Here is an 18,516-nt window from a genome sequence, read left to right as displayed (position 1 = left end):
TAATGCACATGGATTGTGTATACATGCCCAGATGGCTGACAATGACCGATGATGTCGGTCAGAGCTCTGTTTGTTTGTTCCACATGTGCACTCCTATGACATGTGTGGGAACATTTACAGGCAATGGCAACTAGGCACACTGCATGCCACACCAGTACGTGTGTTGAGAGGGCTAGTCATTACAACTATGTCTGATTTGCAGACAATGGACACCCCTGACTGTCTGCCTATGTCACTTGCCCATCGCAAGTCGGACCCTGGCCAAGAGACACAAGTCAGATATCAAGGGATATTCAAGCGATACTCACAGGATGGATGTTTCATTACACAACATTGGTAAGGTGCAAGCAAACTTTGTCCGTTTTGACTCCTGCCCTCATTTCAGTCCATGCTGGCCATGAGGCTTGATTATGTATGTAATTTCGCTCTCATTTTCTTGGACATACCATGTGTGTGGAAACTTGACTCAAAGGTCACTCTCTCTCATACCTTCACAGTGTAGCTGGTCACTGTTCTAGTTGTTCTGATGTACCAGTCACTCCCAGAGGGCTGGCTTGTCCCCACCCCACCCCACAGCCACCCAGCAGAGGTGTCACTGGACATGGGACCCTGGAAACAGATGGTGCGGGACACACATACCCTAGGCCAGTTCTCCCATACAAGTATGGGGTCTGTGTGGTTAATTAATATGTATGTGTGCCTTATGGCCCACAACATTACACATGGGTGCAACAATCACTTTGGGCGAATGAGTTGTGATGTGTGATGCAATTCGCATGGCGACATTGCTAATGCAAAATGTGTTTGCATGTCCATTAGCTGACATCCGCAGCAATGACACACATTGCCCCACTTGCCTTCTGGGGATCGAGGGTCACTCATGGGGATTGGGTCGGTGTCGCACTTTGCATTTGACAGGTTGTCCTACCCGAAACCGGTCCCAGGATGCTTGTTTCCGGTCCAGGGAAGACATGGCTTGGCAATTCGGGCTGGACTGTTCCCATGAGACACAGGGACTGATTTGCATATGGCCATGTCTGAACTGGGGTGGCAGAGTGAGCTAAAGATTGGTGATGGATTACACCCAGATCAGTTGACTGAGGGTGAGTGTTTGATTTGCTCAAACGCTCCATCCCCTTTTGTATCGCTTTGTTCGCCCTAAGTTGGCAGGGTATACTCAGACGTAAGTCCCTTGCTCATTTTGCCACTGGATTCAAGATAGCCTGCCTGATGAGGATTATGAATCTGAAACCGGTCCAAGGATGCTTGTTTCCGGTCTAGGGAAGACATGGCTTGGCAGTTCGGGCTGGACTGTTCCCATGAGGCACAGGGTCAGACTGATTTGCATATGGCCGTGTCTGAACTGGGGTGGCAGAGTGAGCTAAAGAATGGTGATGGATTAAACCCAGATCAGTTGACTGGGGTGAGTGTTTGATTTGCTCAAACGCTCCGTCCATCATCTCCTTTTGTATCATGGATGTAATATAAGACATCAGCTGGACTCATAGCTATGTATTCCCTAAGGCTAGAGTTGGAGCCCCAGTAGCATTTCTGAGGTTATAGGTACATAAAAAGGAAGACTGAACTGAAGTAGTTTTATTGTTCTGCTGTCATTTAAGTTGTTTTTGCAAATGTCCAGGATTTGTAAAGCGCAAACAATTACCCAAAGGTGTCAAGGCACTGGGGGCCGTCTGGAAGATTAAGCGAGCTATTGCCCAGAGTCACATGGTGCTGTGCTAATCTGCCACCGGGGATCGAACTGTGAGCCCCCGGGTTCAAGAGTCAGCTGTCCTAGCCGCTGCGCCACACCTCTTCCCTTTTAAAGAAGACTGCACGCTACTGTTGTTGGTGTGTTCAGAGTCTGTATGCTTGTGGAGTGGGTTGTGCATTCTCACCTTAAGCAATAGAGTCCACAGCCGGATTTCATTCAAATCGTTTTCCCTGGTTGTGTTGGTCCTCACAAGAGTGCATATGAATTACTAATGTGGCTCTTCACAGCTATTGTTGGCCCGAAACTGCATTCAAGGCCCTGCAGGATGTTAGTAGCTGCACCATGGAACTAGATGTCCAACTGCTCACATTTAGGAAACGTCATGTGTTCGCAACCTGTGGAGGAGCCCTGTGCTAACCAGAGGAAGCAATGTACCAGGGTATTTCCATTGAAGTAGTGTTAATACATTAGATTCCACCTGCAATTAAATGCATTGAAGAAACTTACAGCTCACCTGTTGACACACTGTTAGTGGGAGTGATTACTCTAATGAATGCTAATGGTAGCTTTTGTCTTTTCTCTGCTCTCTCTGACCAGCTTCCATTGACAATGGCCTCCTCAGAGTGAGTGGCTGCAGTGACAGTATGCGCTGGAGTGCGCTGTCTTCCAAGCAAATCCAAGGTGTAAAGGGAGCCTACCTCGAAGGATGTCACTGTAAAGTAAGTGTGCCTTGGGTTATGGATCCTGTCCAGGGCACCAAATAAGTAGCACAGCAAATTGGAGTCTTACCGGTAAACAACCTTTACAACGCGGTCAAAACACTGCAGTACCATCACAACACAGATTTTGAAACGCAAGTCGTTACCACAACTTGCACTGGAGGGTGCTCTAGACTAAGAATGAGTAGATTTACTATTCTAACACCTTTCCTAATCTACGTAGGCTGGAGTTGGAATAGTAAATTAAACTATTCCTAAATCCAGCACCCTACAGCGCAAGTCGTGGTAACGACTTGTGTTGTAAAAGCTGCGTTGTGATGTAACGCGATCTTTTTGATCGCGTGGTAACATCATACATCCGTCTTACCAGCAGTCGCGGCCCATGCAGGTAAGAGCTGTGGGGCGGTGGAGCCATTTACGGGGGGTTTTGACAGACAATGAACAGGAAAAATCATTTTTTTTTAAATGTTCCCCCTTCATCGTCCTCGAAATCCCCTCTCACCTGGCCCCTCCGCTCTTACCTTCACTGCCCCAGCTGCTTACCAGAAGAGGGAGCAGGGGACAAAAAATATTAGCCAAAGGAATATGGAGGGGAACAGAATACCTGGATTGAGAGAGAATCAGGGAAAGAGAATGGACTAAGAGGACGAAACATAGGACATGCAAGAGAATATTCTGAATGAAATGCAAATCTCTTTACCTCAATTGTTCGAATATCAATAATGTTGTTCTCTGCACTTGACCAGAACTATTTCCCTATAGGATCTTTTAATGTTCTAACCATTTCTGGAATCTGGCTCTGGATCCATTCTATAGTGAGCTGAACTTGTCTGCACTTTAGAAAATCTCCCTAAGAGTATATACCACAGGTGCCACCCATAGACCCAGAAGGGCCAGGGTAATGCTTGTATCTATAACAATAAATTGTTATCTTATTTTCAATGAATAGGTACATAAAATACTGTTTAAAGGAAAAGTGCTTGAGGTACAAAGTGAAGACACAGTGCTTGTGAAATTCATGTGGGTGGCACAAGTTGATACAGATAAAAATAAAATAGCGGCAAAAATAAATATTGATGCAGTATTGTGTATGAATGAAGATATAAATCAAAATTTCATGTATATATCGTTGCGCAATTAATATATTTTTCAGGTGGTATTTTGTTTAGAGCATTTCGACCTTTTGTAATTTATCAGGTCATCATCAGGATAGAAAGGGGCCCAACGCACCTGGTTGCTACCTGAAGAGGAGAAATGGGGAGAAGGAAATGAAAACCGAAAATGGAGAAACAAATTCATCCATGCATAATAACTGTGGGCCCGATTCACAGAACTAACTTAAGACAAAATCCTAAACTTACTACTTTTGGTATTCACAGAAGTTAGGATTTTGTCTTAAGTTTGTCTTTAGACAAATTTAAGACAGACTTAAGTTAGGATTTTGTCCTAAGTCTGTCTTAAGTCTATCTTAAGACAAACTTAATACAAAATCCTAACTTCTGTGAATACCAAAATTAGTAAGTTTAGGATTTTGTCTTAAGTTAGTTCTGTGAATCGGCCCCTCATACTTAATGGCTTCAAAACTGGGGAGGGCTATATCTCTAGTATATATATGGTTTCCAGAGGATACTGTAATGCCTCATGCACCATTAGTGGAGGAAAGCAAAGCTTTGTTTTCTGTATGAATATTCTGTATGAATAATATCCTCTGATGCCTCTAGACTTCCCAAGAGTAACCCCTCTTGTCTATTGTCACGCTGGATGATACCCCGCTTTCTCCTGCTGTGCAGGACGAGTCTTTCAAGCAATTTGGTCGATGGAACCAGACTAGCAACTGGGGCCAACGAATATACCCTGATTTTTTTTTTAGCATCAAACACTATTAACCCTAAGCTGGTATCAGACGATCTGCTAACTCCAATTCATTGGAACAGCAATGAGCCCACAGTGCTTCAGATAAATGTGCTGCACTTTGGATTATTTTATACAACAGATTCTATTTCATTACTTTTTTAGATAAGTCACGCCCCTCGTATCCGAGGTTCGAATTGTTGGCATTCAACTATGTAGTATACTGTGCTTATATGCTTCATGCACACTCCCGCCAACACCACAGATTATATTTATGCCCTAGTTAGCCCTAGTTAGCCTTTATCTATGCTCACATCACACCAAAGCACATCTCTTGATGTTAAAGTCTGTCTCTCCTGTACCTGCTTCTATTTTATTTGAAACACATGTAATTGCCTGGACCTTGTTTTTCCACATAGTCGATATGTAACGGCATCCACCCCATGTGTAAATTTTGTGTCCGCTATCTTCTATGTAAAGCCCTCTGATGCCCTTGGCAGGGTGACCAACTGGCATTGGTGCAAATTTAGGACAGTGAGTGTAAAAATTCAGGACAAAGGACCAACATTCAGGGCACAAATTCGGGACAAAACTTCAGGACAATTGGATACGTTTTACAGACACATCAGAGGTCACGCAATAGTATATAAGTAATCCCAGCCATATCCAAACATATTCAACCATTTGCAAACCTATCCATCATGCATCCTTCCATCTATCATTTCACTCGTCCATCCCTCCATCCATCCTTTCACTCATCCATCCATAATCCATCCATCCGCCCTTTCACTCTATCCATCTGTACACTCATCCATCCACTCTTCTACCCATCCATCCATTCACTCATCCATCCAGCCATTTACCCTTTTACCCATCCAGCCATCCTTTCACTTACTCATCCATCCACCCAGTCACTCATCCTCCCACCCATCCACCCTTTCAGTCATCCATCCATCCTCCCTTTCTCTCTCAATCGACCCTTTCACTTAGCAATCCTTCCTTCCATCCATCCACCCACCCATCCATCTACTCATCCACTCATGAATCCAACCATTGACCCTATCACTCATCCAGTTTTTCTCTCATCCTTTCACTCCTTCACTCATCTATTCATCCTTTTGTCCATCTACCCTCCCTTTCACTCACTCATCCATCTTTACATCCACCCTTTCACTCATCCGTCCATCCATTCACCCTTGCACTTATCAGTTCATCAATCCATCCATCGTTTCACTCATCCATCCACCCAATCACCTTTTCATTCATCTATCCTTTCACTCATCCATCCACCCTTTTACCCATCCAGCTACCCTTCCACCCATACATCCAGCTATTTACCTATCCTCTTTTCCAGTCACTCATCAATCCATCCTCTCTCATTATCCATCTATTCAATCTTTTATTCATCCATTCACCCTTTCACTAATTCATCCAGCCATCCACCCATCCCTTAACTTACTCACTAGCCCACCTTTTTGTATTAATTTTGAGCTGAGCCTTTTTGAGAAGAGGCCCATCAAGAACGTCACCCTCGCTGCAGGAGCCATTCCAGGACTGGGACAGAAGACACCTAGGCTAGAGACAAGTTTCACCACAGGGGGGACAGGAGCCATCACAGGCGGGGGAAATAGGAGCCACCACATGGGGGGACAGGAGCCATCACTTTGGGGGGGGCAGGAGCCTTCACTGGAGGGGAAACAGGATCCACCAGGTGGGAACAGGGGTGGGCATGCAGTATTCTAGTATCATCTTGGTCTCTTCCAGGGTGGGGTAGGGCTCCTCACCCCTTCCTGGACTAGACAACGAGAAGACAGGTTCTATCCAAAATGTTAGTTTTGCCATTCCCCACTGTGATGTGCAATACTTACAGGAGATACTCCAAGAGAACTGATTTAACTGATTGTCCTCCATACTTTGTTAATCAGTGTGGGTGCGATTGTGCCATTTCTTTATTACATTAAAGACTGAATGTTTGAAGAACCCAGGTTTGTTTACAATTTAGTGACAGTAATTAATCTCTGTGAAGAGAACCACTTGCTGCCTTGGTATAATCAGGGCCGGTTCTAGGATGTTTGGGGCCCTGGGCAGAAAGGGAATGTATGAGGCCCTCTAAATTGCAGAGACATGAAGCATTCAGGGCTGTTTGCATCTGAATAGAGGCCTCTGCTCCTGAAGCTGCCGCCCCTCCCTCTCAGTCACCTTCAAGCACCTCTTAACAGCTCAGCAAGGGCTGAAGGTGTGAGGGTTGTAAGCATGGGCGGAAAATCCGTTCCGCTCGCGGATTTTGCGGATTTTCGGTAAATTCGCAATCCGCGAACGCTCGCGAATTTACCCAAAATCCGCAAATTCGCACGCAGCGGATTTTTTTTTCTTGGTGATACAATTTTGCGGCGTGCGGCGTAAGCTCGCAATTGCGAACATGTAGGTGCGGCGTGCAGCAACAATCTCGCACTCTCGAAATTACAAAATTTGCAATTCTGCACAAGAAATCCACTAGCAAGCAGCATAGACCTTCTGAAAATGATGATTTTTATCAGAATAACTCCTCAGGTTGACATTTGCCTGCACTTATTTGGATTTGAGGCCTTTTGACTTTCTTTGGATCACTTTTGGATTAGAAATCAACTGTCACAAGTAAGTTTTTTTGGGGCATTACAGTTGCTGCTCTGCAGAAAAACGAGTTTTGCTAAACTGAAATCACGCAGCAGGTGCAAAAGTTCAAATTCATCATTAGTAACCATTCCCTGTAGTGCTTCCTGACTGGTGCCCCTCCAGAGTTCAGTTGCTAGTTGCAACAATTGTATGACCCTGCTCTGACCCTCACAGCCGATCATAGAATAGCTACAAGTAGGCCACAAAGGTCTTGGAAAAAAAATTGCACTGCAACAGAAAGCAAATTACAGATAAGGAAGCAGGTGCCAGACTGGAATTTAAAAACAGTGACACATTAATAAATCAACCCCAAATTAATTTATGTCAGTTGAAGCAGGGCAGGTGTGCTTGCTTTTTCCCCCCATAATCTACAGTGATGATGATGAACCAGAGGGTGGCATTGATATACCAGAGGGTGGCTTGGGTGAAACAGAGGGTGGCAGTGTTGAAACAGAGGGTGCTGTGAACCTGTGATGATGAACCAGACGTAGAAACAACATAGTCACGACTGTTGCGTGCCGACAAGTAAGTTCGCAATTGCGAACTGGTACAAAATCCTCGCAAACTGGCAGAAACCCTTGTGAACACTATAAAAACAAAAGAATCCGCAAATTCGCGAGAATTCGCAGATTTTGCGGATTGTGAGTTCGCAAATACGCAAATTCGCAAACGCCAGATTCGGAAAATTCGCCCATGCTTAGAGGGTTGCCATCCCGCTGTGCCTCTCCAATGCTGCTGGGTATCTGAGCTTTGGTATTGCATCAGAGGTGTTACACCCGACCTCAACAGCATCGGAGTCAAGAAGGGAGGTGGGTGGAAGCTGTGCCGGCTTTAGGGAGGTCCGACCGGTGCCGGTTAAAATTACGGACAAATGACGTCCGTTAAAGAATCCTTCATGGACAACGGACCGACGGCCGAAATTACGGACTGTCCGTGTAATTTATAGACGGTTGGTCACCCTAGCCCTCGGTATAAATTTGCACTTTAAAAAACTCCATAAATAAATAAATATTCCTGCAGTATCTTCATCACCATAGCAAGCTCAATCCTCATCACTTCATATTGAGCACTGTGTCTTAATCACAACGGCGTGCCTCTTTGTCCGTTATTTACACTTGCGAGTAAATTACGGCTTCAAAAAACAGCATGGAGGGAATCTAATTTGTGATGGGAGGCACCAGTTCTTTGCAGCACATTTACACCTAGGAGTAAAAACTGAGGATTACTATGTGCACACGACTTTTGCATCTACTTGATCTATAAACTCCATGACACAGTGTTTTCCACAAATGCAAATCCTGGGTGTGACTGCCCAGGCAGACCGAGATTGGGATTGATGCTCATCTCCAAACGGGAATCAATGCAAACATGGACATAAAGCGTTTTAACACTTTTTCCTAGGTCTAAATGATCTCCTGCCACTTTGAAAATGAATCACATGATTTCAGAGCCACAACTCCATTGCACATTTCTTAGTTATTGAACGTAATTAGCTCTTTTTTCAGGTGGATCTTTAGGTAAATGATCTCAAAACTCATGTCTTGATTCCATGATTTTTGGGCACTTGTACTACAGACCAGCTCCGGCTCTTTTGATAGCCTCATTTTGTAGAGTGAGGACCCATTTTTTAAATATTCTAATAAGACAAAAGTATTATTTTTATATTTTCTAATTAAAGCCAACTTTGGCATTAACTTTGCTTGAAGTTTCTTCATCACCTTTGCTATAAAGTACATTTTAAAACCTTTACACTACTTTTGGCTACTTTTGTGCTTGTTGGGTGACCAGGCTATTTTTTTTTTATATCTTCAACAGATTGTGACGTGCTATTCTCAACCTTGTTCATCAGAGCCAAAGACATGCATAGTTGAGCAGTATGAAGGCGGTGATGCTGAGAATCAGAAAAAGAACCAGGTCTGCGTCACTAAGACTAGCGACGAATGCGTATGGAAGAATATTAAATAGGACGAGCTGACCAGAGAAGCCATCTTGATGTTTAACAACCCACTGATGGTTGAAGCCCTTCTACACCATCCATCTTGCAGATGACGAATAATCAGGAAACAAAGGCAGCTCTTACATCTGAGTAAAGTAGTCAGAAGAAAGTGGGTGAACTACTATTCTGGATGCCCGCTGTAATATACCTTTGTACTTTGCAGACTGTTTGCCGCATTTCTGATCCTTTCAGTACTTGTACACATTTACTGTCCACAGCTCACATTGCAAAGTTTTAGCTATGCAACTTGTTTCATAAAGCACTTTGGAACCTGGTTCCCACTTTATACAACTTCCAGTAAAATTAAGCAATAAAAGAAGTCTTTTGGAATGAAAACAAGAGTCACTCCTTATAATTAATCAACATAGGAGTAATGAGCCTCATTTAGAGTTTGGCAAACAGGATAGACCGACACGCAGGCAGTGGACGGCCCTGTTTTCAAACTGATCTACCGCCCACATTACTTAAGGTCAGGTGGACTGTCATGTTTCCATCAGTGGAGCCTTCTTTGGCTCCACTAGCTGAAACCTTACACCAATGCCCAGATGAACATGCTGCCTATTTTGAGCATGTGATCTAAGGTATTTTTTTCCATTCCAGACTGTCAAGAAAAGCCTAGAGGTCTCAAACAGGAAAAATAAAAATTTACTTCACACCCTGGGAGAAAACGTCCAGGGTATCAGGGTAATTACAGTTGATTTTTCTGAATATGTCTATTTTTTATTTCACTAGAGAGTTGCATGAAACTTGGTGGCTACTCTCTAAATTTTTCAGGGTCGCAGAGGTTCTAACTTTTGCCCTCCTGCTAGATGACAAATAGTCTTCTATATCTCTATTAACAACCCAAGGGCCTCAATTACAAGGTTTAAGTGCAGGGCAGTGCAGCAAGGAACCTTGCTGCACTGCCCTGTGTCAAAAGCAAAGGGCAGGAATGAGTCATATCTATCAAATATGGTGCATTCCTGCCCTTTCCCCCTGTTCTGGTACACAATGGGCTGCCATGCGCCAATGAAGGCACCCTTGCGCCATGGAGCAAGGGTGTCTGTTTGTACGGGTGTTTGTTTTTGTGGAGGAAGGGACACCTTCCTGCACAAAAACAACCATGAGAGGTGCTTACCTCTTTCTATGTGTGCTTCAGGATGCTGCACACTTTGAAAGATAAAAAATAGAGGGGAAATGACATAAGGATATTTCTCTTCATTGTGTCTCCCTAATGACACCCTGGGGTGGCGTTAGAATCTGACGCATTCCCAGTTTTGCAATTCCTCTGAAATCTGGGAAAGCTTAAGATTCCATGGGTGTTGCGTGGGAACATCCACAGCAATACCCATGAAACGCTCCTTTCATGCAGTTTTCTGTAGGAAAGGGGTACATATTTACAAGACTATGAAAAGCCATGCCTTGTAAATATGCTGCGGGTCATTGCGCCACCGGAGAGTCACAAATGGATGTTCCGGCAATGCAAAAGTGCCACTAGGTGCCTCGCAAATGAGGCTCCAAGTCTTTTACATAGTTCATTGTCTTGGTAAGCGTTTTGCCAAATTGACTTGCCCTCTTGAAATTAGTTCATCTGTGATAATGTATGAAATTTACAGCAATTGAAAGAGCAAGAACTAGGACGGTGTTCTGTTTTCTCATTACCTGTTCTGCCTCAAGCCCTCCATTGTGAAAGCATATGCCAATATTGAAGCTTCTTAGCCTCTGCATGGTACCCCATTAAAGCAAATAAAAGTTTCATCCTACCTAAATTAATTTAAAAGACAGTTCAGTTCATTTTAAACCAGTGTCAGGATACCCTCCTGGCGTCTAGCACCCTCTACAAATCTACTTAACAAAACATACCAATACAGAGACATGAGAAGTTGGGTTGATGATAAGAGGGATGTTAACCTGCTAAAGCAGTAGCCACAGTGCCTGTAAAGGTGAACCACAAAAGTCTCTGAATTAACTTGTGCCCAACCTTTTGGTAGCTTGGCCCAAAAGCAATGAGGCTTGACTGAGAGGCAATGTGTTAAATATTACACAAGAAACATCCTGCACCAAGAAAAATAGATTACATTTCAAAAAAATATTTGAACAAAAAGACAAAAATCTAAAAGATCAAAGCACCAACTGCAGACATCTTGTTGTACGAGAGCGGGTCAAAGTAAAAAAATATGGCCAACTGCGGTGGGGTGCGAGTCAAATACAAGAAGTGGCTTGGGCCATGTTGGTGCCTACCTTTAGACGTAGAAGAAATTTGATGAAAATGTTTCTGAGAAGGAAAAGTTTAGCAGGGCAAGGTTGCAGGCATTACCTGAAAAGAGTGTCATTGTCGGGATGTCGCTGAGCAATGTCATGTTGAAGATTTCATCGTTCAAACAGTCAAGGCTTGCAGATGTATTTGATAAGAGTTCCATGAGGCCCACTCATTTTTTGGGAAAGGTCCGCTTAACAGGATGTTCTGCTGTGGAGAATAATGTAGCAGGATCTGACACGAAGTCAGGTGGAGCAGCGATATATCTTGGGTGGATAGAGGAGCAAGTTGGCTCCGTTCTCCTCTTGGTTCTCAAAGCAGTTTTTAGCCAAAAAATGAAAGTCCAAAGTTTGCATTTTGGCTATCTTGCCAAGGACTGGGCACCACTTGGGGAAGTTAGGACTCATCCAGGCCAGGTCCAGGAGAGGGCTCAGATGGTTATAGCCTTTCTTTCCCCAAGGCTCTGATAAGTAGGCCATCCCACTAGCCATTGGAGTCAATGTGGTAGTCATGGGTTCAAGTGGTGAAACAGAACTCAGACAGCAGTAAAATCCACTGAGGGATTTAGACAGACTTCATGCAGCAAAGCAGTCCTTCCAGGCGCAGCCAAGCAGTCTTGTGGAGTATGCAGCAGGCCTCAGCAGCAGGCAGGCAGTTCTCAGAAAGTGAACTCATGAGTGGGTCTTACTGTCCTATTGTAATACCTGGAGTCTTTTTTGGAGGAGGAGAAGCGGAAAGAGATTTTGGTTTTGAGTTCTAGTAGTTTCCTGCCTCTGAAGCTCTGGCTCAAAGCTAGCTGCATGAACAATACAGTGATTACAAGTGTTTTGTGTGAAAGCAGAGCACAGCCAATTCACTTGCAAGTGAGGCTGTGCCCGGTTCTACCCCCTCATCCAGGCAAACATAATCCCTCTGTTTTGTAACTGCCTTGGAGGAATAACCAAAGACAAAGTGCCAACTGCCGCCGGTCATGTGACCTAGTAACAGGCACTAAATAGTAAGGGCAGAAAAATGGCAACTTTCTAAAAAAAAAAAAAAAAAACGGTGTGGGTGGGTGTTGCACTCTGAACCCCAAGTAAATCAGTGTACCTTGCTGTGTGTGCACAGTTGTATTAATACCTGCTAAGCATTGATCAATTACAATGTAAGTGGCCTTACCCCAAACTGGTGGTAGGGACTACAACCTGCACTACTTAATCAAATTTAAACACTTTACAAATTATTCATTTTCTTCATTACATACATTTATTTCATTGCATGTTACTTCAAACTTGTCTTTACCAAAACATTTTTTTACATAAACGCATCACATTTTAGATCAAAACATAATGATATTCAGCAAATTCATGTCCACCCAATGCATTTCGGGACACTCTGGTCCCTTCGTCAGGGGTTCCAGGGAATCAACTCTATATGAGATCTGTCGAGTAGTCTTTTAAAATCCAGTTCTTACAGAACCATAATACGAGCAACTTTGGTACAAACGATGTCACCTCTTGCTAGCCAACCGGCAGCGTATATGTTGAAGTCTTTATATGCCCGGGGGGTGGGAGAATAAATCTCAACACGCTTTCGTATTTTTCATTAAGACCGGCGGGACCTGTACGGGCGTTCTCGGAATCAACGCCTGCTTAGACCTTCCTTCAACTCAACCCCGTCCGTTAATACTGCAATTATTGTATTAAGTGTGACAGGTCACAAAACAATGTTCACAATACATAGATCCTGTTATAATCATTTGTACCCGTTCCATGTTCTAGGGCAAGACCCTTGTTTTACTTTTGATTACCCCCCCTCCCGACCAAGTATTGGCTTACATCCTTGTTGCTATGGAAATTCTTCCAGTGTCCTTTCTTCAGTATCCCCCCACTCGGGATTGCACACAGATTACCACGATACATATTCCACATGGTCCAGATCTGTTCCCACTTTTTGGGGCATCCTCTGCCTACATATACCTTTTTTTCGGCTTCTATACACCATTCGAGGTCTCTCTCCCAATCTCAAAGGCACTGCACTACCGACCTCGCCCAGTGTTGAACAATGTTATGCTTTGCTATTATGAGTCCCTGTGTGACCCAGATCCTATTTTTTTCACTAAGGTCTGCTGGCTCCCATATGTTGAGGAGATAATAGGGCTGGATCAGGAGTCTGAGCCACCCCTACTATTTCTGACATTTTCTGGATTATGGTAATCTAGTACTGTTGTATCTGGGGGCATTCCCACACCATGTGGTAGTATGTTCCCCCCTGTCCGCAAACCTTCCCATAGGTGGCTTCCTTTGTTATGCCCATTTTGACTAGGCTGGTGCATGAGTAATATATTCTGTGAAGTATTTTTAGTGGCATCAACCTGAATCTACTCAATATAGCCACTTCCTTGGGTGATGATGGAGTGTCCTGCCAATCATCTTCATCTAATTCCCCGATATCTGTCTGCCATTTTTCTCTGAGTTTGGTGGGAGGGCCTGGACAGTTATTTACCAGTTTCTGATACATCAGGGATATGGCCTTCTTATCCATATGATGTATAAGGATTCTATCTTCTAACAGAGAAGACTTTGGTAGCGCTGCGCCCCTAGGAATTGCTGCCTGCAGTGCGTGTTAATTTGCATATAGTGGAACGTTCCTGTATTGGATAGTTCATACTCTTGCTGAAGAAGTTCAAATGATCGCATATCGCCCCTCACCCACAAATCTCCCACCCGGGATATCCCTATGAGGTCCCATTTATCAAAGCCCTAATATTTGCTCATGGTCCTAAGTATTTCTGCATCCCAGAGTGGTGTATGCTGCATAATCCTATTTTCTCAGCCCATCTGTTTCTGGACCATGTGCCAGAGCTCATACACACCCTATCAATGCACACCCACAGGCACCACAAGCTAAATACCCACAAGCTCCTCAACAATATATTTTTTTAAGTTTCGATACAGATGTGTTCATTTTACCTGATGGGAAGGAAGATTAACACTACTGCATTACACCTAAGAAGCATTTTGCATTTAAGAGCAATGCAGAAGTACACAAGCAATAACAATTGTCAATACACAATACATAGGACAATTGTTCAAGAAGCTTACCACAGATATCTTTGAAAGTGGAGTCATTTGGTGTCATGGTGGAGTCGGTGCACCAAAGGAGGGACCTGGATGATGGGGTAGAAGATGGAAAAAGGAAATGGGAAGCACCAAAAAAGGTATGATTTTTCCTTATTTTCTATGATTCTGCCAATTCAAACTAGGAGGGATTCCTGCCACAGTTGCCAAGTTTTCTTGTGCCTCGGTAGAACCGAGGCACAAGAAAACATTAAAACAAATGCGCAAAATGCAAACAAGGGGACAGGGCAGAAACACCCTGACCCCCTAGGCCTGCTCAGGGGATCCCACAAGGACAGCCAGGCCAAAAAAGCATTAAAAAAAAAATCTGCAAGATTCGCGCACCTATCGCAAATTTTGTCCGAAATAAAAAAAAACTACTCACGGGCTCCTGCGCTTCGTTGTTAATTAGCCCCCGGGGGCAATTTGTGTAATGTAATGGGAGGTCCAAAGGGGCCACCCAGCCCCGGGGACTACCACCCCACTCCATGATGCAGGACCTGTATACCTGAACCACTGCCTCTCATTACACCTACCAGTCAGACACCTCTGCTCTGCCCAATTGGCCCTGGCCACCGTTCCACGCATCGACAAAACCTAAAACTGGAGGAACATCCTTCTCCCACCTTGCCACAAATACCTGGAACACCCTCCCTCTCCATCTCAGGCATTCCTGTTGCCTACCCAATTCAGGAAAGATCTCAAGACCTGGGTCTTTGGCTGAACCTCTGCCCCCAGACGGATCAGCAGCCCCCCTCTATCACCATCAGTACCTTGCGACCCTCAGAGGTAACTTGCTGCACTATATAAACCCCTGATTGATTGATTGATTCAATACCCTCCTATAAGTACGGTTAGGAAGGGTATTTGGTTTGTAATACTCCGGTTGGTATGTATGTGAATGTGTTCTATAGAGATGGGTAACTCTGCTTTTGCTAGCCTGGCAGCAAATCACCCACTAAATTGAGACATCCAAGATGATCTTGGGGTGGATGCTTGTTAGTGAAAGTGCTCCTGTCCTTTTGGTATGAGTGAGACCCTTCACCAAAAAACTATTGCCAGCCATACACCATGCTCGGACAAAACCTACAGGTGGGTTGCTTCTTTATTGTGAGGTGCCAAAAGTTCACAAGGATCTCCCTTTCCAGCAAGCTCATTCAATCTCCACTGACACTTCTTATAATGCATGCTCATACAGAGGTGTCTGGGAATATAATTCTAGATTATGCATGCTCCTTTTGCTTAAGAGGTGCAAAAGGTTGGATTAAGAGATAATTGGATGGTGAGTATTCCTGGCGCCTGTCCCTGATTCATTTCAGCAAATGGTTGGCCAATACGCTTAGCCACACCTTGGAGTCATTAAACCCACTCTGCCTTAATTAAGCAGCATCCCACTGAGAAAGGTGACTATAATAAAGACATTGCATAATCTAACCTACTGTTCCTCTGGGGCAATCACCAAGTGTTGAAATCAATGCTGTAGATCCCTCTAGGCAAGGTAGACTAAATTAAAATTGCAAAATAATTTGACTGCCTCCCGCGGACCACATTCCCTAATGAGGTTGTCGACAAAGAAGAAGCTGGCCTGCACATCCACTGGTATTATAGAACAACAAGTAAACGCCTAGCCAACAGGAAAAGACTCACTAATTTACTATAGACTCACTGTGATTTTACTAATGTGAAAAACTGGTTTTAAGTCTTTTTTATCTATTGCTTAATATTGTGAGTTTTTATTAACTGTACAATAAAATAAATTCAAATTCACTGGTATTATCTGGTAAGGTGGATGTATGATGGAAAAACAAATGACTTTACCACGCAGGACATTACAGCATGGTCTCAACCAAGTGTTTCGCAGTACAACTCACGTCTAAACCAGGCATGTCACCGCCATTCATAAATATAGGGATACTTTAAAAGTACCATTACCTCGCATACCATTACCACGTATCCCTGTTTCAACGCACCATTAAACTATACGTAGAAATGTATTTTTAAAATCAAAATGTAAGGACCTTTGTTTTAAATGATAAAATAATCCAGAGCATAAATATTACTCAAAACATTTTAGGTATAAACATTATTAATCGACCTGTAACAAATCAACTTAAATAAACACATTCTAATTATCCCATTTCCAAATTTGTCATTCCTTTATTTAAACCTAAGAGTGCAGCTAACTCACAAGTAAAAATGCTGTCACTGTACATGAGGAAGTCTAATAGATGTTATTGTCCACCAAATGAAAAAATCCACATTCTGTCAGAATCAATCCCACGTTAAAATACACATTTCCCAAATTTTTTTGTTTGTTTGAATGATGGTTTACCAGTAAAAACATATAAAATAAATAGTCCCCATTTTGTGATCAGTGGTACACTGGGTCTCCTTCTGAACACATGCTACTGGGAGACTCTGAGAAGACAGCAGTTTGCTGTGGAGACACTGCCATTTATCAGTCGAAGTGAGGACCACGTTAACACAAAACACATTTAAAATGAACTAGTTAAATTCGATAAACATATAATATGTTATCTTTTTCTAAATTTTCAGATTACTGACAGATTCACACATAACTTATTTACGGTGCATTAACTGGAAGTCTATTAATGCAGGGCATTATATGAAACTTTTTAAAGTATTTTAATTCTGAAATTTACCAGGATTTGGTAACCATTTTTTGTTTTTCAAAGAAGTACATGAAAATACATATGTTTTGAAATGTACCTTTGTCTGAGAGCAGATGCTGGACAGTGACAGGGGGGGGGGGCAAAATCTATTCTAACTCCGCAAGGAGCATAACTCTGGGCAAGTGCGGGATAGTCACAGGGGGCAACATTACTATTTAAACTCCACAAGGGGCATACCTCAGGGCAGGTGCTGGACAGTGACTAGGGACTGAATTATTATTCTAACTCCACCAGGGGCATAACTCAGGGCAGGTGCTAGTCAGTGACGGGGTCGACATTTCTATTCTAACTCCTCTAGGGCTCTAGGGGCGTCCCTCGGGTCAGGTGCTAGACAGTGACAGGGGGCAAAATTACTACCTCAGGCCAGGTGATGGACAGTGACAGGGCAGGTGCTGGACAGTGACCGGGGCACATTTGTATTCTAACTCCAGCAGGGACAAACCTCAGGGCACTTGCTGGGCAGTGACTGATCAAGGCAAATTACAATTCTAACTCCACTGAGGGGCACACCTCAGGGCAGGTGCTGGACCGTGACTGAGGTCTAATCTGCTATTCTAACTCCTCTGGAGGCATACAGAGGGCAGGTGCTGGAAAGTGACTGGGGGCTAAATTACTATTCTAACTCATCTGGGGCATACCCAGGGCATCTATGCACACTGTGGAGACATACCAAGTCTAAATTCTTGTATGTACCACAGTTAAATACTAGGCACCCTACCTTATGGGCTATAGGCCATACTTAGGGTTGAATTAGTATTTAAATGTAGAGTCCTTACCTCTCAAAAATGATTATTTTGACATGTTTGCTAGGAGGTTTAAAAACTGCAAAAGTCAGACTGGACAAGTATGCTGGAAGCTATGTTATGCTGCAGTCCAAAGTGGCATTTCACTCTTCCATGCCATTGGTGTATTTTCCTACCATGAACCTTACTAGAAAGTTAGGAAGGCCAATAAGGAGCTAGTCAATTTTACCATGTTAGGATTAGTGGTCAGAATTTTGTCAGGGTGGTGGACGTTATAACCTCTTAAATCCTTTCCTGGCTGATACCTACCCACCATATTTTGTCATCTCCACCAACTTGGCAGAGATCTCCATGTTTTCAGAGGAGACAACATCACGCCGGCTCCTCTGTAGGCACGATACGTTTGTTGAGCAGCCAATATGTTTCATGCAGCCTCTTTCTACAAATATATTTGTTTTCCAAAAATATAATCCCAAAGTGGAAGTTTGTGTTTTAAAAAAACTAAAAGCTCTGACACCCTGCGAGTTTTCTCTAAGGTGTGGGGCTCAGTTTGCACTACTAAAAAATGAACCCCAGAGTATTGACCTACAAGAATATTATCGATAGCAAATTGAGAGACATAATTTTGAAAGGTAAGCGCTTATATGGAAGTATAGGTTTACTATTCTTAACTTCAGATTTATGAATCTTGAAGATATATATATTGTTAAGTTAATTGTATGTGGAGTTAGGTCTAGAAACTCTATACGTACCTGGTTATATTTCAGATTCTATACTATGCTCTCGATATTCTGTGCCATTGATATTCTGATTTCGA

At 43.3% G+C, this 18,516-nt stretch overlaps 1 protein-coding gene across 1 annotated transcript in view; it reads left to right on the top strand.

Moving 5' to 3' along the window:
- Positions 1 to 8,898, top strand: part of LOC147684562 (metalloproteinase inhibitor 1-like) — a 58,216-nt gene extending 49,318 nt beyond the window's left edge. Inside the window, exons 4-5 of the mRNA XM_086942365.1 lie at positions 2,309 to 2,430; positions 8,749 to 8,898. Coding sequence (XP_086798491.1) covers positions 2,309 to 2,430; positions 8,749 to 8,898 — 272 coding nt within the window. The remainder of the gene's footprint in view (positions 1 to 2,308; positions 2,431 to 8,748) is intronic.
- Positions 8,899 to 18,516: the final 9,618 nt, after the last annotated feature.

The sequence above is a fragment of the Lissotriton vulgaris genome, chromosome 10 (genome assembly GCF_964263255.1).
Source record: "Lissotriton vulgaris chromosome 10, aLisVul1.2, whole genome shotgun sequence".
Taxonomy (NCBI): Eukaryota; Metazoa; Chordata; class Amphibia; order Caudata; family Salamandridae; genus Lissotriton; species Lissotriton vulgaris.
The sequence above is the reverse complement of the archived record's forward strand: the minus strand, read 5'-3'. Positions and strand labels throughout refer to the sequence as shown.